We start from the raw sequence: 21,041 nt of genomic DNA on the forward strand, positions 1-21,041 counted from the left end.
AGTGGTAGAATATATTTGATGGTGCATCAAACTGCAAGAGTCAACGGTGTATTCTGGAAGATCACTATATATTGGAACCCCCTTTTAAGCGAAGTCGACTACGCAAAGTATAGTTCGCGAAGCTGGCCGCACGAAGCTGTAGCACTGAGTTTTTGGAAAAGACTTCGCGAAGTCGGCTTCGTTCTCAATTAAGGACCGACTTTCCTAGCAATTGGACAATAACATAGAAAAAATGAAATGATTTAGAAAGTATCTGTTGCATTTCAACTAGCTGATAACTGGGAATATATTTAATCAACGTTCAGTTTTGGAACGTTGGCAGTCTCTTACGGATGTCACCACTTTTGGATGAAGCACTGAGCTGCAGTTGTCCCGCGTATCAAGTCTGTCTCCAAGTTCCGGTGGTGGGTCATCAAAACGTTTTGACCCGCGCGCTCATCGACTATTTCACATGAAAAATCCTGTCTGTTCTCTGCCGAAGCGGGAGAGGACTTGGTGACTTTTTGTTAGGCCTAAAAAAAAAATAGGTGTGGTTACGGTAACCCGACCTACCCTATTTTTTGGGGCCGACCCTATAACTTTTTATTACATTTGCAAAAAAAAAAAAAAAAAAAAAAACACATACAAGAAAACGAGTGCAGAAAACGCAATGAAAGCGAAAGCGCCCGAGTCGCACACTTATTTCCCTGTCAAGTAGGTTTAATTTGTACACATTAGAAAAAAAAGTTAAAAAAAAAAAGTGATTGCCTACCTTCCTACCCTATTTTTTTTGGCTATGTTACCGTAACCACACCTATATTTTTTTTGGGCCTTATGTGCAGAATCTGACCTGTCCCGAAAGCTTTCTCCTTCTTCTTCTTCTTCTTCTTCAGCGTTCGATAATGGTTGGAAAGCTTTCTTAAAAGACGAGACTGAAGGAGAGTGTTGAGAAAAGTAGACCGCCTCAGTAGGGATATCCTACATTCTAACATAAACAGGGCTAGACCTAGGTGGGGCGGGTGGGGGAGGGGGGGGTGTTCTGGGTTATAAAAGCCTCGCCCCCCTCCTTATCCGACAAATGCGGTACATTTCTTTTGTCAAGAAAGACCCAAAATACCCATTATAAATGCTAAATTTCAACCGCATTGACCTAGCCAGCCCCTCTACCCTTGCCTCATTGTAAAAGCCCCTCCCTCTCATACACTAGATCCAGCCCTGAGGAGAGTGCAATACGTCAAACACACTCTAGAAATGCCCGAACGTACTATGGATCTATTTAATTATATGAAATTTGCTGGAAGAGAACTCAAACACTTGAACAAAAGTTGTATTGAACAACTTATAGCGAGGGCCTTCTGCGAATGGAGTCGTACATTGCAGCACCTGAATGGCAAAGCGTAGTCTCGTGAGACGACGCTTGGTGCGTCTGAAGAGCCCTATACTTGAACAACAGTCTCTGCTGCAGACGGAAAAGGTGAGGCTGAAGGGCTGGCAGAAAGATGATCTTGTTGCGGTTTCGGCAGAAGAGCTCTGGTCTAAGGGAAATAATTTGAGCAAGTTAGCCAATAAGAATTATGGATGAATTGCTTCCCTTGGATTAGTTATTTTGATTGCGCATGGTTTTAAATTGATGTATTCAAAACATAATAATTATAAACATTTTCAGCACGTGTTTTACTGCAAATGAAATAAAAATCGCTTTAAAAAAAAAAATACCTGCGTTTCTTTTATGGACATTAATTTGTTTATTCGTGGTATAAAACCGTATCTCGGTAAATCCTTTACCCTATCCATTATTACGGCTGCATTTAACACTTCCTGTAATGGTGGAAAGCGAAAGATGACTTCACTGGAAAACGCAAACCCACTGGTTTTTCAGCGTTCAAAGGAGCGAGCGATTTTGCCCGAAGAGGAGGACGACAATGTTATCGATAAAATCGATAGCAGAGAAGTATTTGGTGAGTTCGGGAAGCAGACATGGTATGCAGGCGACAAAATACTTTATGGAGACTGCGTTACAAGTTCTTCTTCTTCTTCTTAGTGATAGGTAGCCAACATCAGCATGATGATGAATCTGCTACGCTTGGGTGATGGTGGTTCCGGTCTATTGCTTGGTCAGGGGTGAAGTTCAGGGGGGGGGAGGTTGGGGGTAGGGGGGGGGATGATGGGTCAGTGGAGAGTTGCCAGCCTGGCCTGAAAGGATGCCAGGGATGGCGCTGTGGCAGTTTCTACAGGCAGGCGGTTCCACTCTGGAATGGTGCGCGGGAAGAATGTTTTCTGCCTGTAGGCTGTCCTAGAGTGGGGGATTTCGTAGGATAGAGCGTGGATCTGCCTAGTCGTGCACTTGGGTGGGCTTGGCTTTGGTGCGTGGCTGCTCTTCACTGCGACAAGGTCGTGGTGGACTTTGTAGAAGGTTGTTAGTCTCGCTCGCCTCCGTCTGCTCTCAAGCGAAGGCCACTCAAGGTCTTCGAGCATGTTGTTGACGCTGGAGGTCTGGCGGAAGCGATGCGACACCCATCTGGCTGCTCTTCTTTGGACCTTTTCGAGAGAGGCACTGTCTTCAGCGGTGTGTGGGTCCCATACTGGGCTGGCATACTCTAGGATGGGTCGTACTAGTGCCTTGTATGCAGCCGCCTTGACCTTCTTGTTGCTGAGCTTGATGTTGCGTCTAGTTACACAACTAACATTATATAGTAACAAGTTACAATAACATAGGCTAGACAGAAGTGCACTCCACTAAATTGATTAAAATTTCACTTTGTTTGAAACATATTATCACCATTGGTAGTGCTGAACTTTAGTATTGTAAATTTAAATTTCACAATCCAGTGCTGCCATTGTTGAGTTATATTAGATACAAGTACAAGTCATTTTTATCTAAGAGTAAGAATGATTCTAGGAAAATTAACCCTTAGGCTGGTTGTCGCGACTACTTTACGTATACTGTCACCTGGTTGTCACGACATATGTCGCGCTACTGGCTCAGTCTGTTTGGTCGGTTCCGATTACCTCCCATGGATGCAAAAACCTATATCAGTATATGACCGTTTTTCTTTATTTTTCTCTCTGTTAATTCACCAGTGGCTATGTAACATGTGTTACAGAATTGCACCAGTGTAAGGGTTAATTGAGGGAATGAGCTCCAAAACTGCGCATAATTTGGTCCTTTGGGTCCATGAAAATGCATAATTTTAACCGCCATGTTTCGATCTATCCTTATGTGGTAATGTTGAACATTAGCGTTGTAAATTCATAGAGCAGAATTAATTCAATCCACTGCAATAGTCTGCAGAAAATTAACTTGCTCTTGAAGTTGTAAGCATAACGAGTTCATATCTTTGAAGTTATGGAATGAACTGTATACAGATGGCGAGATGCCTAATTTTCATTTACATGACTTTCAGTTTCAGAACAAAAACATCGACACAATAACTTTTGTGAAGGATGGGAAACAACTATGCCGATATTACGCATGCATTTCTTTGCATTTTCGTCGATCAAATGACCAAATTAGTTAATTATGCTTAATTTTGGAGCTCAACCGGTCAATTAATTTTACGAGAAAATTTTCTTTGGTTTGATTAAAGGGACTCGTAGCTGTATAAAAAAGAAGTCACTAGATTATTATTGAATAATGCCCCTGGAGTGTGAGCTCTGAATTTTCAATGCTAAAGACTAAAGTTCAACAGTACCCCCTTTTCTTTTAACTTTTGTTCTCACAATGGCCGAGCCAATGTTTTCCTTTTAAACTTCATGTAAATAAACGCATAGATCGGTATAGGTCATTCCGTAACGTGAATGGTGATTCAATAGACTTTTTATGTTTCAAACTCAAAGAGCAAGTTATGTAAATTCAGAGGCTTAGGACTAGGAGTCAGATTGCAGAAAAAAAACGTCCCTGAATTTACAATGCTTAAGTTCTACATAACCGCAACATTGGCTGTTGTTACCACTTAGTATGTTAAAATTTGATTTAATTTCTTTTTGCTAAAAACTACACTCTATCACAACAATCGCAAAATGGAAGCATGCTTAAACACTTCGTTGTTCTGAGTTTTTATTTTTAATTGTATGCAGTCTGATTTAACCTCCTTCTCTTCTTTTTCAGACATGATTCGAGGTATCAATGACCCAGAGCACCCTCTTACTTTGGAAGAGCTGAACGTGTTGGAAGAATCTAAAGTGACAGTAAGTACTAAGGCCTTCACCTGGGTGATAGCTGAACAAAAATATGAAACAAAAGACGATATGCTCCCCCTCGGACCGACAAAAAGGCTAGTCTGTCAACAACCCATCAAACATCTTATAATACTATCCCAGGGGGCGACGAATACAAACGCTACTTTACAAGGTCGTTCGTTTTTCTCCAGAAAAACTGTCACAGACTATTCTGAAGAAAAAGTTAATCGCAATAATGCTGCAGAAAACCAAGTAAACATTATGCTTCAGAAAAACTGTTTTACTGCTATAGTAAAATATTGTACTTACAGCCTAGGCAATTCTGCTTCGGAATACAGTCGAACCCACTTAAAACGAACACGCTAGTTACGAATTTTGACTTATAACGTATTAGTTTTAAGTTCCCAACTGAATACCTCTTTCTTCATGCTTAAAAAAAATGCTTAAAACGAATTCTTTATAACGAATTTATGCTTATAACGAGCACTTTTTGGATTCCCAAGCATGCATAATGTCTGTAATTTACTCACGCTTATGACGAAATCTTTAAACTCGTCCCGAGATCGACATATCATGGGAATTTGAGAAGTTTGAATACATGTGTGTCAAAGTCTTCCCTTGCGTCGACTGCTTGAACCATTGCTCAACCGATCACTGAATAAAGTTAAACTGATTACACTGTACTCACAAAACAATTTCAAATTTAGAATCAAAGTGATTGATAGCTCAGACACTGAACATGAATGACTGACTGACGTTTATTTCCTTCGCGAATACCAAAAACGAAACATCAATGTTTAGAACGGAAGCCATTGCCAAAAACTATAGATGCCAGAGTGGGTTCCCTTGGACAAGGGAAACCACACTCTCAACGTTTGCGTTCGCCGGTTCGCGATAGTTTATCAGTCAGTCAGTGCTTTCGATTTGGATTTGAACATCATGTTGCAACAAAAAACAAAAAAACTAAATTCGCCAAGGTTTGCTACCCGTCGCCAAGGTAAGTGATTCCGGACAAATGATAGGAACACCGCGAATGTGGACAGTGTCAGTGTGTGCGACCAAAAACGTAACAACTGGATGAAACATCTGTGTGCTCACTCTCACTCAAACTCAACAATCATCACTCAACATGAGACACACATGAACATGTAACTGAATATGTCACTTTATTGTCTAAACGTGAAGCAGCATGAAAGTTGCGAAAGAAACAAATTGAAACACCATAAAATGTACAAGACTTAAAAAAAAAAAAAAAATCAATCAATTTTCTTAATACGAATTTTGGTTAAGACGAACTTTTTTTCCGATCCCCAGTGATTCGTCTTAAGCGAGTTCGACTGTATCTATAATAAATAATGTGATCTGCCATAAAATACCTTCACATGGCAATTCTTTTGCGATATATCAACTCTGCTTCCGCGTGCGGAGGACATAATCGTGTGTAACGCCTGCGGTGGACACAACTAGGCGTTCCACGATCCAGGGCGTGATTATGGTCTTCATTTCTCGACAAGCCATTGAAAGTGAAATTGACAGTGTATGAAGTCAATCATTGCAGGTATTACTTAATTAACCTGTCTGATCTTGTGATGTATGTTTGAGGAAGCATGAGTGATTTGGAAAACAGGATGTCAATCTTTATGTGAATTGTGAAATAATTTTTAATAAAACTGCAGCTTCAACAAGCTACATTTACTCTTGTCTGTAACTCTGTTTTCCTGATTATAAGAAATGCCTTTTAATACTCACAACTCTTTCATTCATGGTTGAAAGAGAACAAAACTGCTTCACACAATACATACATCTTTTGCACACAGGTGACTTTTCAGGTTTGGCTGACAAGCCAACTTTATTTTTGACGTGTCTTTTTTTCCAAAGGTCAATGATGATGACAACAGTGTGCACATCTTCTTCACGCCCACAATTCCCCATTGTTCTATGGCCACATTGATTGGCCTCGCCATACGTGTCAAGCTTCTGAGAGTTCTGCCAGCCAGATTTAAGGTATGTTTTACTAGTGTTGTTCCCATGCCTCGGTCTTCGGTCATTGACGCATACTTTTATCTGGCACATTGTTCTGACCCTTTACCGGTCTACTCTCTGATACTTTTGACCTGTAGGAGCTCTGACTTAACCCTTAGGCTGGTTGTCGCGACATATGTCGCGCTACTTTACGTATACTGTCACCTGGTTGTCACGACATATGTCGCGCTACTGGCTCAGTCTGTTTGGTCGGTTCCGATTACCTCCCATGGATGCGAAAACCTATATGACCGTTTTTTGTTATTTTTCTCTCTGTTAATTCACCAGTGGCTATGTAACATGTGTTACAGAATTGCACCAGTGTAAGGGTTAACATTTTTGTTTGTTAGCCAGGAAATTTTTAGTCAAGGTCCAACTGACCTATTATCCTCTTGGTCTAAGAGCAGTGCACAATGTTTAACTGGCGTGGAGATTGTTGTGAAAGATATTATATATAGGAACCTACTGTAAGTGTGTGTTTACCAATCTGCTAGAGTATTATTTATAAATTGTCTGGTGGTACTTCAGATAGCATTGGTTTTAGTGAAAAAGTAATAGTCTCTTCTGACTCAGGGCTGGTGAAGAAGAATAAACTTTGCAAGCAGGTAATCTGTTTGCTGTGATATTTTCACCAGGCAATAGCAAAAGGAATTACATGTAGTGATAAAATGCACACACACTATTGTCTTCCGTTCCTGCGCATGTCACTTGGCAAGGGGAAAGTTATATCTAAACTAAAAGCTTAGTTAAATAAGTCTGATGTTTGCATTCTTTAGGAGCATTTTATGAGTTGTGTGTACTTAAATGCATTCGGTAGTATGAAAATAGCTAGCAATTGAAAATAAAAAGAGTCAAATGTATATGTTTTATTTTTTTCAGGTTGATGTTGAATTAACTCCAGGCAGTCACACCTCAGATGTCGCAAGTAAGTATGCATGCTTTTAAAGTGTGTATAAAGTGGAACCCCCCCGTTTAAGACCCCCCTCCCCCCCGATTTAAGACTTCCCCCTTTTTTAAGACCTTGATTTTTCCGATTTTCTTTCCATAACATCTGTACATTTACCCCAATTTTTTTTAAGACTCCCTCCATTTTAAGACCTGAGTTTGTTAAGATTTTAGGAGGTCTCAAAAAGGAGGGTTCCACTGATAAAATCATCTGAAGACAGCTTTACAATGAACTCTTATTTCCTTTTTGCTCATACAATGGGAAAGATTTCAAAAAAACTTAGAAAATGAGATCTTAAAAAGATGTGAGTCTAAAGATGGGGGTAAGTTTACAGAGCTTGTGTACAGAAAGTTCAAGAAAGCAGGATCTTAAGAGGAAGGAAATCTCAACAAGTCGCGTAAGGCGAAAATACAATATTTAGTCAAGTAGCTGTCGAACTCACAGAATGAAACTGAACGCAATGCCATTTTTCAGCAAGACCGTATACTCGTAGCATCGTCAGTCCACCGCTCATGGCAAAGGCAGTGAAATTGGCAAGAAGAGCGGGGTAGTAGTTGCGCTAAGAAGGATAGCACGCTTTTCTGTACCTCTCTTCGTTTTAACTTTCTGAGCGTGTTTTTAATCCAAACATATCATATCTATATGTTTTTGGAATCAGGAACCGACAAGGAATAAGATGAAAGTGTTTTTAAATTGATTTGGACAATTTAATTTTGATAATAATTTTTATATATTTAATTTTCAGAGCTTGTTTTTAATCCGAATATAACATATTTATATGTTTTTGGAATCAGCAAATGATGGAGAATAAGATAAACGTAAATGTGGATCGTTTTATAAATTTTTACTTTTTTTTACAATTTTCCGATTTTTAATGACCAAAGTCATTAATTAATTTTTAAGCCACCAAGCTGAAATGCAATACCGAAGTCCGGGCTTCGTCGAAGATTACTTGACCAAAATTTCAACCAATTTGGTTGAAAAATGAGGGCGTGACAGTGCCGCCTCAACTTTCACGAAAAGCCGGATATGACGTCATCAAAGACATTTATCAAAAAAATGAAAAAAACGTATGGGGATATCAATCCCAGGAACTCTCATGTCAAATTTCATAAAGATCGGTCCAGTAGTTTAGTCTGAATCGCTCTACACAGACACACAGACACACGCACATACACCACGACCCTCGTTTCGATTCCCCCTCGATGTTAAAATATTTAGTCAAAACTTGACTAAATATAAAAAAGGAGGGGGAGGGGGGGGGGGGGGGTACTGTACTAAACTTTCCACCTTGAGAAATGGGAGGGGGAGAATGTAGAAAGAAAACGAACAAGTGAAGATGACACAGTTAAAGGGCATCAGTTTTTGAAATACACTGTCTCATAGATAAAACCTCACACATACATACATGTACTTGTGCATGCACACTGACAGTCACACTTACACTCATAGACGCACACACACAGACATCCACAGACACACACACACACGTAGACACCCGCATGCACGCACACACACACACACACACACACACACACACACACACACACACACACACACACACACACACACACACACACACACACACACACACGTACACAAACAACCCATATATGGGATATTGACTTAAACACAGATATCTGGGATATTGACTTAAACACAGAATTGCACAATGAACATAATGATATGTACTCCCTATGTGCAGTCAACAAACAACTGGCTGACAAAGAGAGAGTGGCGGCAGCACTGGAGAATGCCCATCTTCTGAACGTCGTCAATCAGTGTCTGGGTGGCAGGGCCAAGTAACTCTTCTCTCCTACCTCCCTTGTATGGCAACAACTCTTTTGGGCTTTCAGACAATTCTGTGATCTTTACGCATTTAAACTCCAGAGAAAAAACAGCCCTAAAAGCAGAGTGCCACATTTATCAGCCTTCTAAAAAGTCTTGAAGCGACGCTGTCTGGGTTAGCTACTGGGAGTGAGTTTCAGACAGGGACATTTTTTGTGGAATGCTGAAGAAAAAGAAAGCGAAGACACAAACATTTCAAATCCTTGTCATAATAAATAATATGGAGTGTCTAAATACTTTTTGCTATTGGATAATGATTCAGAAGTGAAGGCAGTGGTGCACTGGGAAGACAAAGCCGGAGGTTATATAATGAAGGTAATTGGTAATCTGGAGGTATTCGGGTTTTTGTTTTTGTTTTTGCGTGTTAAGTCAAAATGACAGAGTTATCTGGACTTTTTGAAAAAAGTCTGAGGCATGTGTGAAGAGATATGGCGCTGATCTCTGTGAGAATGACTCAAAAAGATTAAATATTAAATGAGCAGTAAGTAAATATTGCAGTGATTTGGCTTTGAAATTTTTTATATAAAAAAAAAATCAGTCTAGCTGATGAGTGCAGTGACTGGTGTCTCTGTGTTACAATGAAATGCAGCAGGGTACTTTTTGTTAGCTTCCTCGTCCTTGTCCCTGTAGTTGGTGCTGTGAATGTTAAGATGTACACCCTGTATCTATTCATGATAAAATTGCTGACAAGTTTTTTCGGTATCAGCAAAGGTTCTACTGATGTATCATATAAACATGTAACTGGATTAGCTGATACCCGTTTGGGAGTGTGCACTCACATACAAATGACATGAATTAGTATTGTGTGTGTGTGTGTGTGTGAGAGAGAGAGAGAGAGAGAGAGAGAGAGAGAGAGAGAGAGAGAGAGAGAGAGAGACAGACAGAGAGAGAGAGAGAGAGAGAGAGAGAGAGAGACTGAGACTGTGTGAGACTGTGTGAGTTTGTTTGTGTTCTGTTTATGGACGTCCTCACATGCACACACATTTTCTGAGGGAGGGATTTTCAATTGAGATGGACAATGAAGCATTTTTGAATGTAAAACCAGTATTTGTAAATCCCTGCATAGTTCATGTAATAGACATTGCAAAGTATGAATAAACTTTGAAACAGAAAATGTTATGCTTTGATATTTTTATGTACCTTTTTTGTTGTAGTTGCTGAAAAAAGGTCTAATTTACAGAATAGCTGAACAAAAACCTAGGGCTGTGTACTTCAATTTCAGAGAGAGAGAGAGAGATAGCATGTGTGTGTGTGTGTGTGTGCTGACCAGCACTTTTTGGTGTATCCTTATCTACTTTCATTGAAGTTTTGTTGATTTATTTCTTGTTTATTTATAATTAACAGTTTATTGAAATGATTTTATGTCTTTATCAGAAGTTCAAATCTTTCTCACATAAGAGGAAGTTATCTCAATCTGTATGCAAAGGATTTGTTGATGTTTGTCAGCGAATGTTTTTTTGTGTGTGCAAGAAACGTTATATTTAAGTGCTATATATAAAAAAAACTAGGTCTTTAAATGTTTTTTGATCTGATGAACAGATTCTGGAGTTACGTGGATGTTTCAAGTTATCAGTTCACACACCCACAAACATCACACACACACACACACACACACACACACACACACACACACACACACACACACACACACAGACACACACACTTCCAGCTTATTAAACACATGTACAAACACAAACAAACAAAAAAGAACTAAAGAGACTGCAGACTAAGAAAGACATACAGATAGAAAGACGCTTGTAAGTAAGTAACCAAACAACACACGATGTTTCAACGATAGAAGTTTATTTAATGCCACACTTTTGGAGTGAAAACGTCATACGCACGACAGCAGCGCATGCGCTCCAGAACAAGCGCAGAGCATGCGCAGTCCATCTGATCTACCTTACACGATTACTTATATTTAGACTCATGGGGCACGATGGAAAAATCACTGATCTGGTTAGAAATTCACAATTATACATCTTGACAAAAAACATAACTTCGTTTTGGTGGAACACTTCATTAACCCCCACTGAGTACCAAGACTCGATTTGAACACATTCATTTAGGTCACGTGACTATTGTTAGGTCATAATTATTATACCCCCTTGTTTTCTGGTGGACAAAAATGTGGCTTTTGAACTGCAGATACCTTTTTTTTCTTCTGCTCCGTGGCTTTGTTCACTGTCTATTCAGTCTATGAGGTCTTCGCCATCTACAGTCATTTACACTTTCCTTTGCGCCACTTATCTGCAATTCCCGTTTCACTTCGAAGCAGTTGAGTTTTACGTCCTTCTGTGACATTGAAGCTCTCAAGTTAACTCTTTATATTTATTTTGTATTTGTAAACGCCAGCTATCGTCTCAAACACCAAAGAAACAAAGCGAACAAAGGCCGCCATCAGCACTGATACAGTAAGTTTTGTAAAGCTACAAGCGTACATAGCTAAAGTGCAGTCACGTCAGAGTAACCATCGCTGCACTGCCATTGAGGCTTCAAATTGTTTGAAATGACGGTAAGTCGAAAAAAAGAAGCAGCATAGATTCTATTCGCCATATCATTTCTTATGTTTGTGAAGTGTACCAAAAACGAAGCTGACAAGAATATGTACCAGAAAAGGATTTGAATACTTCATTAAAAAAAAAAAAAATGAAAACCAACACGATGCGCTTAAAGATTCGAACGAGAAATGTGAATATCTACAATGCAAGGCAGTGTTTACGAGGGTAGAAAATCCAATCCGTATACCATCTGTATATCACAAATATTATTCGCAACATATGTCTATCTGGTACTTGTATCACTGAATACATGTACATACAAGACTGACTTTCATCAAGACCAGTTTCTATACGGCAAAAAACGTCCAGTTTTTGTCATAACTCCATACGGCACAGAACTGCAAAAAGGGCACAATAAGTTTATGAGAAAAAGAAATTCTTACATCAAAAAAGTTATTTTACTTGATCATTTTTTTCCTTTTTATGTACAATTCTTTTGTTCTTGGTATACACAGAGTGGCAAGAGATTTTGCCCAAAAGAGACAAAAAATGAAAGGCGGGAATTGACCCGACAATGTCATATATCGAGAAATCTTCATTCGAACATGACATCTGTACATCACCACCTTCCAGAGAAATCACGTCTAAAGCAAACGAACAAGTTTTTTTATTTCGGCAAATGACATGAACGCGTCTGAAAAGCAGTAACAGGTATAAAATAAATTCTCAGAAGAAAAAGGTCATCATCACGAGAAAGAGAAACATGAACAGTTCAATATATCCCGACACATTGCTGGAGAGATAAGAAGAAGTAGAAGAGCGGAGAGCGAGTTCCTAGAAGAAAGTAGTCCAGTGTGAGTTCCGGTGTAAGCAGTCCTTCCAACGAACGCTCTGGGTTGGGGGCCTCTGGCGCTCGCGCCTACTCACGACTTCTAAGTGCGCTGTTGGGAGTGGACAGAAAAAAGGGCACACAATAAGAAAAAAGTCTCAATTTTAGAAATTTGTGAAAAAATCTCGTTCAGAGAGGTCATTTACTAACTGACATTTTCCCTCACACATACACACAGGCATACTGACTTACACTCACAGGTTTTATATATACCTTCATTCACACACTGTCTGGGTTAACTGAATCTCTTAAGAGTTTCTTTCCGTAACATTAACACACTCACTCACCCACCTACCTACCCCCTTCCCCCCAGGCACGCACACAATTATACATACATACCTCCTTGAACCTCTTTCTTGAAAATAAAGAATAAGAGAAAGCATGCAGCTGAAGAGTTAAATACAATCACTCAAAACAAAAAAAAGAATTAATCAATTTTGACTACACATTACTCATAGATACCAAAGTATTAGTCACTCTCTGCTTGTATACATGCGTGTGTGTAGCTGTTTTTCCCCGTGTATGTCTGTGCTGTTTTTAAGGGCATAAAAAAGAAAAATATCCAAAACTCTGTATCCCGTAGGATACACAATGCGAACTTTGTGTAACCTGTACGACGGAAGAATAACGTCACTCATCCCTGAAAAAGAGAATACCCATTTAGGATGAAATAACGAACCAGTAACTATTTGTGATAAAACACGACTGGCCAGTTACGGATTAATTATCGCTGCGGGAATGGCAGCAGGGGGGAGCATCATCACACTTGCAAGCATTTATCAGCCGAGCAAACTAGCAGTAGCAAGCATTGCAAACCACAAGAGCACGAAGAAAATAATGACAGCATTACAAACCTTGTCGCATACACCTGATCATGGCTTCAACTGACTTGGCAACTCGTGGCGAAAACACAGCACAAGTTCAGAAGAAACAACAGTACAATTATAGTACAGAGCTTTCAAACAAGGTGAACTTGCAAAAATGTTTCATATTTTTGTGTTCTTTGAAGGTGATAGGAATTGTTTTTCTACCCGAAGTCTTGATATCAGAAAACAAACCACGACCCCGCGAAAAGTTGTACCTCCAGAAAGTGGTGGTTGATTCTGACATTTCTTATTCCTGGAAAGGGAAAAGTTGGGAGATCTGTGGTCTCTAAAATGTAACAAGAAAAGTATTCGAGTGACACCAAGGACAGAAAGACACGATTTTGCCTCTTGTCTGTAGCAGCAAAGCTCACAACGAAGACAGAGTTTTCTTTTTTGCATTATGATTAATTATCTCTTGTATACCTTGTTTGTCCATTTCAAAGATCGACAGAACGAGCTTCTAGTGAATGTTTTGTGTTGTCAATCAAACGTTCCATAAGACTTACTATTCTTGATTTTTTTTTTATTCTCGAAAGTCAACGTTCTAATTTTCAGTTAACCATTTGCCGAAGCAAGTCATTTAGAATAGCGTCTGTTTGCAATATAAGGTATTCTGTATTGTACTGCATTATATTGTGTCTTGTTACAAAGAAAAGATTGCCAAAAGTTTGGGGAAGCTTCGGTTACACTGTGACAAACGACTAAAGAGACTGCCGAAGGCTAGGTACTGCATGGAACAGTTGTCCACTAGAAAAACATCGACATTTTGCTAACCGTATTGAGAAAGTTAGCTCCCTTTCTGTTTCAGCTTAACAGATTCCAAAGTCACGAACCAAAGGCTAAAAGTATTTTTGGGAACTGAAGTGCTTGAACTATGTTTTTGTTTTGAACAGGCTACTTTTCTAGGCAGGGCTACTCTCTAAGTGTCAGTCATGCATTATAATCGTACGCAATACGTTTCATTAGAGTTCAAGTCAGAAATCGGGTGAAGAGTAGTCACAGCATTCCTATGAAATCTGGAGGATATCTGGACTTCAATCGGGACAAAGAGTGTGTGAGCTACAACCGAGCATAATCAATCCTTTTCATTCCTCACAACATAGTTGGGGTAGTAGAGAAGAAAGTCTGGAGTGACAGAAGACTTTAGTGGTACACACAGTACATGTAAGTTCTACACGGAGTATGATGCATGACAGTCTCAGACCGCCGCACACCAAGGGAGGTAAGAAAAGGGACAACGAACTATATGTTCTTCCAAGACATGGCAATCCTATGTGTGTATACATACACTTGGTAACTCATCACAGCAATCAGGAGTGTGGAACACGGGAGACTGACTGGTGTCGAAAACCTCAGTCACAGGCAATACTGCGGGCGTGTACATGTGGAAGACTTTGTTTATTTCAGTCGGGAACACATATATCAAGACCTCATCCCACGAAAGAGGGTAGAGGGTGCAGTTGTGGAGGGGGGGATAGCAGAGGTTTAGGCGAGTACATTGGTGTACCTACCCTCCCAGACTTAGATAAGGAGAGTCAGGGAATTAAAACACCGAGGAGTGGCGGGTCTTGTTCAACGTCCTTCGGATGCGTCGTCTCAGATCAGACATGGGAGGATTGCTGGGGTCTCCGCCACACTGTGACATCATCAATAACGTCACTTCCTGTTCTTCTTCAGACCCGCACATTTCGGCAGGTCTGTGCTACCTACTGCTCTGCTTGCATGATAGCTCCAAGAGCAACTGCTGAATTTAATGCTGATTATTTTCAGTATAATATATGGTAAACTTGATAAGCATAAAATAGCACCATCGGGTGAGCTTAGTCCTTTCTAACTTTCTTTCAGTGAATTAAGACTTAAGCTACCTAGTCCTTATTAACGCTTAACAAACGATCGTCTTTGAAAGTATATATTCTCTCAACTTACATTTTTTGTATAAAGAGCCAAAAAAAGAGAAGCTTTTTTTATACTTCAAGTGTCACAATTACGTGCATATATTCCTTTCATTCGATGTCAATTTTCTGCAACCTAGCTAACATGTTATCTGACAGTTACTCCTGGATTTCTCACTTACAATGTAAAATCTATGACTGTTTTCCATACAATCTATTTCATATATAAACGTTAAGGGTACACCACAACTACATGCTATGGTCTGCAAGGAAAGTTCAATAACAGTTTTAACGAATTAAATTGTTAATTCCTTTAATCAACCGGCACACAATATGAACTGAATCGACGATGAAGACAACTGTTGCCAAAATTCAACGACTGAAACACAGTGTTTACGAACACTGAGCTCTTGAGGTGTGAAATGAGAGGGATGGTGGATCTTTATGTGCATTGTGTGGGTTTCGTTTCACAGGTTCAATTCACCCGCTCGTTTCAAATCATATTGCCTACCTGTTGACAATTACACGCGTATGAGAATTTCTAAAATAATATTCACCGCCAGGCAAGGCTACCCGCAAGAATAGTCAGAGATAATTATCATCTTTCTACAAGTGCACTAAAAGTTGAGCACTAATAACATTTTGAAAAGGCATCTTAGCAGAAGACACAGCATGCTGCGGATACATTTTCAAAACATGTTAACAATGATATGTCAACATCCGTTACATTTCAAGAGACATTTTATTCTATTGTCAATGAAAAAAACCTACGCGAACGATGAAGACTTCTGCAACTATCTTTTTGCCGTCGGATGAAATGAGTAGATACGTAGCTGCATTTCAGTTCACTTAATGTTGAGCTTTATACTATACAAGCCCTTATATGTTGTACACATTTGTGTGGCTTGTGCACGGCTAGAGTTTGTTCGTGGTTTAAGCGTATTGGCATTGAGGATATATTTCCGCACAGCATGATCGCAATGATTTGAAATATTGATAGAACCGGTGGGGGTGATTTATATGTATACTTGTGCTGTGGAAAACTGTTACAACTGACTACGAAGTTAAGCTAGGGGGGGGGGGGGGGGTTGTGAGGGGAGGGCTCAGAGTTGCTCTTAACCCTCATTAATGTTATTCTTTCTGAACTGTTGCAGCACTCCTAGTCACTTATACTTTAGGTTGCGGCAACCCCCCACCCCTGCCTTCGTTTGCATAAAAAAATGGTAGATGATGCAACCTTTTGGGGAAAAGAATGACATTTAAGGAGAATGGTGACGTCAGTGATGACGATTGGTGACGTGAAATTGGCCACGATGACGGCAAAGCAGTGTTACTTACATCAGAAGCAACAGACATAGGCATATACAGAGTAGTAAGCAGGTTAGTACATTATATTTGAACAATACTACCTGCGCGCACCTCACAATTAATAACTGTTAATTATCTATCGCTGTACGTAGTATCGCCATGCAAGTCAGCGCGTGCAACAGTTCTGTACCTTCGTCTGCTTCCTTCCAACTAGAAACTCTGGATTACAAATAATCGTATGTAAGATTTGTTCTTGAACATTATAATTGTGAACAAAAGAAACACACATTTCGATAGATCAACGCCAAATTGTACAAAGTTCTTTATTCTCTCTCTGTGAAACTCACTTCAAAATGTGGAGGATTTTAAGTTCTAACTAACAAAAACGCTCATACATCTTTGTTTAACTGTTTTCATGGAATGAATCCTTGATACAATTTTGCAGAGGACGCTTTTCTTTCTTTATTTGGTGTTTAACGTCGTTTTCAACCACGAAGGTTATATCGCGACGGCAGAGGACGCTCTTTATGCAACTTTGTTACAAATAAAATGTTACTCGAGAAATTGTTTTCTTCTATTTGAACGACAACTGCTTTTTTATTTTATTCTTATTCATGAAAGCAAAATTGATGGGGCATAGTCACATGGGATGGGTGGAAGTGGGGGTGTTTTGGGGATTGGCCAAAGTTTGATGAAAAACGGTAAACAAAAACCATCTTTGTAAGCATTTGATACCAAGATCGGAGAGATGTTTGTTTATGGCGTTATTAAAAGAAATTTGAGGGGATAATTCAAAATATTGAACTTGGCCTAGAACGCTGAACACAGCAGGTTCTGTGGGATTGTTCTGGCATTTACGTCGTATCGTGTATATTACACCATCGCAGGAAATTTGTTTCATGAGATTTTGGTACATTTGGCTCAGATAAAGTTTGTCAAAGCGGACGACCACTCTGGACCAACAAAATCGTGTTTTCGTGTGTGTTTATTTGTTTTACAACTTATGGATGTAAAATGTTAAGGACCTTGGAAAAAAGGTTAGGGTGTCGTACGGGTAAAAATAGGAAAAGGACCACCACTCTGTTGGAAATTTCAGTTCTGCACAAGGATCTCAGGTATCAAACATACAATTACTTATCCCGAACATAAATCCTGAAGTATAACCTAAACACAGTCAGCAGAGCTACCTTTTTTTTCATAGTTCTTAAGAAATCTACGCTTAAAACTCCATATGAACTGCGTACATTAATTAATGTTAGCAGTTAATAAAAATAGTAAGTACTGCGCATGCAAAGCACTACTTACTGCGTAATAATTGGGGATTGTTACCGTAGGACGCCGTGTGTCAACGCCTCCGCCGATCCTGTAAGAACTAGATCGTCAGGAAAGATGGCTCAAAAAATGAACAATTGACGTCATGCATTATGCACAAGACATCAAGGGCCAGGGAGGGTTGGGGGAGGTGAGAAAAGTGGGGGTGGGGGTGGGCGGGTAGTTGAGAAGGGTGTGGGGCCGTTAGGGAGGGGGGGGGTGTGTGATTGGGGGTTGGGTGGTTAGGAAATGAGGGGGCTGGATTTGGGCCAGAGATTCAACAGGTGAATGGAGTTTGGGATTGGAAAGGGGGGGGGGGGGGGACGGGGGTGGGGGTGGTGGGGATCGAATTTATTATCCTCTCGCATCCACTTCACACAATATACTTCGTTGATGGTACAGATATTCTGAGGTTTTGCTATGTGTGAAGTGGTGTAGAATTAACATTAGTGAGCGCATTAGGTTAATTCATTATTATTTTTGTTAATGCCAGTTAATGGTGGCCTTGCGGCCTTTGATTATCAATAGCGTTATTGTTATTATTGAACAGTCTTGCAACTTTCAAAATGTCATCCACAGAAGTAGAAAACCCATGTTAACTTAGCTTTGAGCCATTTATGAACAATCCATGATCTCTAAAAGCTGCAGAAGCACGTAGCACATTTTTTTTTAATTATCCTGAATCGACGTGCAAGTTAATCAGTATTAGTGACTTTTTATGTCGGTCTGCTTTAATTAACTGGGGAACGAATGATGGTGGGTGAAGAAAATTTATTAATTAATTATTTTTGTTATGTACTTTTAAGGGGCTTACTGAAAATGTCTTCTTCCTGTTCAGAAACAAAATCTGTATCCTTTTTACACGAACAAGTAAAAGGATATTAGCGGCGGCACTGTTTTGTGTTTCGTAAAATGGCAAACGATGAGCTGAAAAAAATTCTGCTAATGTTCTGTGCAATTTCTCCTACAAAGTATAAACTCGTAAAGAACGATATCTGGATTTCCACGAAAAACAAGAGGGAGGGAACAGTAAGCACATCCGATCGTAACGAATGCAGAGGATGTGGAAGTGAAAGACAGGGCGAAAAGGTGGATTGGATTACAGACTGGCTCAGCAAATCTAGCAATTTGGAGGCGGGCCAGCAACTCAGAATGTAGGAATGTGGGACAGGGAAAGGATACAGTCTTGCCAAGAGGGGAGCACGAAAGAAGGAATGTCAGCACTTTTTTTGTAGGAACACGTCAGGTTCTTAAACACGTTGTTGTGTTTTTGCACGTCAGAGGTGTTTGGGGTGTAACACCGCAGGCATGAAAAACACACATTGCAGTACTTTCAAGACAGTAACTAATTAGGCTTTTGTTTCTCGTTATTACACAGGTGTACTTATAGTTTTAGCTCACGATAAACATTATCATGTTACTTGGTAATACTTCAATCAAAATAATAATAAAACAGAGGTTAAGGGGTTGTAACTTCGAGACTGAACAAGACACAGTTTCAAACAAAATAAAACGTTCACAATTTTATGTTTACAATGTTGCAATACCAAAGAATAGATATCAAAATGGGATAAAATAAGTTCGCATGTAAATTTAAGAAAATAGACTCGACAAACAGAGGATTGTGAGCTTGGAAAAGAACTATCTACTACATATTTAAAATAAATATTTTGGAGCATGCGCACAAACCATCTAGAGGACAATTCTAAACGCAAGACACTGTATCAACCATTTATGCTTGTTTCAGTTTTTCGTGCTGACAGCAACTACAAAACTAAAGACAGTTATTTCTGATTTTGTGGGACAAATCTCAAGAACACGAAACGAAAATGAATTAGTTCTATGCTTCGGGTGTGTTTTCTTTTGTCGTGACAAACGTGAGTCTATTCATTACAAAGAGTGCATTCCAGTGCAGTAAACAATATATAAATAAAACGAGACTTTGAAAATGGACAGACCCAACCAAAAGTGACGAAAAAAATCAGACACTAAGCTAGTCATTAACTTCTCTCGACTGAGAGCCATTGGACGGATGTTATTTTAAACTACTCAAGGGAAATATGCGACAAGAGTGCTTTCCTAAGATTTTCAATTCGTTTGTACCTTTCAAAGCATAGGAAATTAGAAAGTCTTCAATGCAGTCTACCACTTGAAAAATAAAGCACAAACAGGTGTTGTTTCTTGAAGATCTTAACTTAGTCTGACGGCACTTGAGTGTGACAGCATAATTGGCTGATCAGGGAAGTTCTGGATGGATAAATGGTTGTCATATACATGTATCATCACTCGATCAAGTGTCCATTGGTGTAAGAGGAAAACCGTCGATTTGGTGACAACACAGGAAAACTCGTTTATTTGGTGAAATAACAGGAAACCCGTTTGGTGACATACCAGGGAAAACCCGTTCATTTGGTGTAGGTAATCACACGGACAGGTTGGCCTCAGCACATCAAGAGGGAACTAGCACATCTTACACAATCAGACAAAAAAGGATTGAGAAAATCGGTGAAATCACAGAACTATGACAGCCCCGGAAAAGGAAATTCGTTAAAAAAAACGACCAGATGTCACCGGAAGAAGGGATGGTGGCAGTCCCGTACTTCACTTCCTGGAAATTGACACACTTCGGGAAACAAAGTGGAATTGAATCCAATTGGATGTCGACAGACGGACACAACTCAAGGCGGAAGGCAGGGCAGCCACACATGTGTGGAGGTGAGGTGTGGAAATAACATTTGGTAACGTCGATTGGACGAGAAGGTCGACATTGTCATTGTAAAAGAGTGCCGAGAACACATGGAATGAAGACCGTAGACTCCAATGCTTTACCTGACATAAGCATGACTGTGCTAGTATCAACCAACATAATGAGACAAAGAAGGGTAAAATGACAGATTATTGCACGCATCAAAGAAGAAAGTTTTTTGAGCTACAGACAATTTGTTTCCCAGGTGGTCTGACGGTGTGACAAGTGCGAACGTCAAGAAAAAGATCTTGAAAGAGTTGGAAAAACATTCTACGATTGGATTTTCTGAGGCCACCTCCTTCAAATTACAGGGAGAGCTGAATGCATACAGATTGGGTAACAGAGAAGGTAAAGGAAAAAGGTATTGTCAAAGAAGAACTTTAAAAAATGTCCAAGATTTAGCAAGAGATCGACGCAAGATGAATTTGTTGAAATGGGGTTCACACACGCAGGAGAATGTGAAACCTTCGAAGAATAGACATCTCAAAGAAAGATTTGAAAGTATGTACGCAGACTGAGCAAGCCGCGTTTATAAAGACTTCACACAAGAAAGG

General features: G+C 39.7%; 2 protein-coding genes across 15 annotated transcripts in view; one reads left to right on the top strand and one right to left on the bottom strand.

Moving 5' to 3' along the window:
- The first annotated feature begins 1,776 nt into the window (after positions 1-1,776).
- Positions 1,777-10,088, top strand: LOC138970124 (cytosolic iron-sulfur assembly component 2B-like). Its single transcript, XM_070342608.1, has 5 exons — positions 1,777-1,937; positions 4,088-4,167; positions 6,037-6,162; positions 7,060-7,105; positions 8,832-10,088. Exons 1-5 carry the CDS (start codon positions 1,820-1,822, stop codon positions 8,930-8,932), a joined length of 471 nt encoding a protein of 156 aa, XP_070198709.1. The 5' UTR covers positions 1,777-1,819; the 3' UTR covers positions 8,933-10,088.
- A 672-nt stretch (positions 10,089-10,760) lies between these two features.
- Positions 10,761-21,041, bottom strand: part of LOC138970133 (uncharacterized) — a 44,793-nt gene continuing 34,512 nt past the window's right edge. For 3 of the 14 annotated variants that reach the window (XM_070342636.1, XM_070342628.1, XM_070342617.1), the window contains 3 exons: positions 17,736-17,793; positions 14,742-14,866; positions 10,761-12,416 (listed from right to left, as the gene is read on the bottom strand). In XM_070342636.1, coding sequence (XP_070198737.1) covers positions 14,774-14,866; positions 17,736-17,793 — 151 coding nt within the window. In that variant the 3' untranslated portion in view covers positions 10,761-12,416; positions 14,742-14,773. Of the gene's footprint in view, positions 12,417-14,741; positions 14,867-17,735; positions 17,803-21,041 lie in introns of those variants that run through there. The other 11 variants (XM_070342671.1, XM_070342631.1, XM_070342690.1 and 8 more) reach the window with 9 other exon arrangements.

This window comes from Littorina saxatilis, linkage group LG1 (genome assembly GCF_037325665.1).
Source record: "Littorina saxatilis isolate snail1 linkage group LG1, US_GU_Lsax_2.0, whole genome shotgun sequence".
In the NCBI taxonomy this organism is placed as follows: Eukaryota; Metazoa; Mollusca; class Gastropoda; order Littorinimorpha; family Littorinidae; genus Littorina; species Littorina saxatilis.

Excerpts from the sequence above, each read along its gene's own strand:
- LOC138970124 (XM_070342608.1), top strand. The coding sequence starts at position 1,820 with ATGACTTCACTGGAAAACGCAAACCCACTGGTTTTTCAGCGTTCAAAG. Across the intron at positions 4,168-6,036 it reads TGGAAGAATCTAAAGTGACA|GTCAATGATGATGACAACAG; the intron begins GTAAGTACTAAG and ends TTTTTTCCAAAG. Across the intron at positions 7,106-8,831 it reads TCACACCTCAGATGTCGCAA|TCAACAAACAACTGGCTGAC; the intron begins GTAAGTATGCAT and ends CCCTATGTGCAG.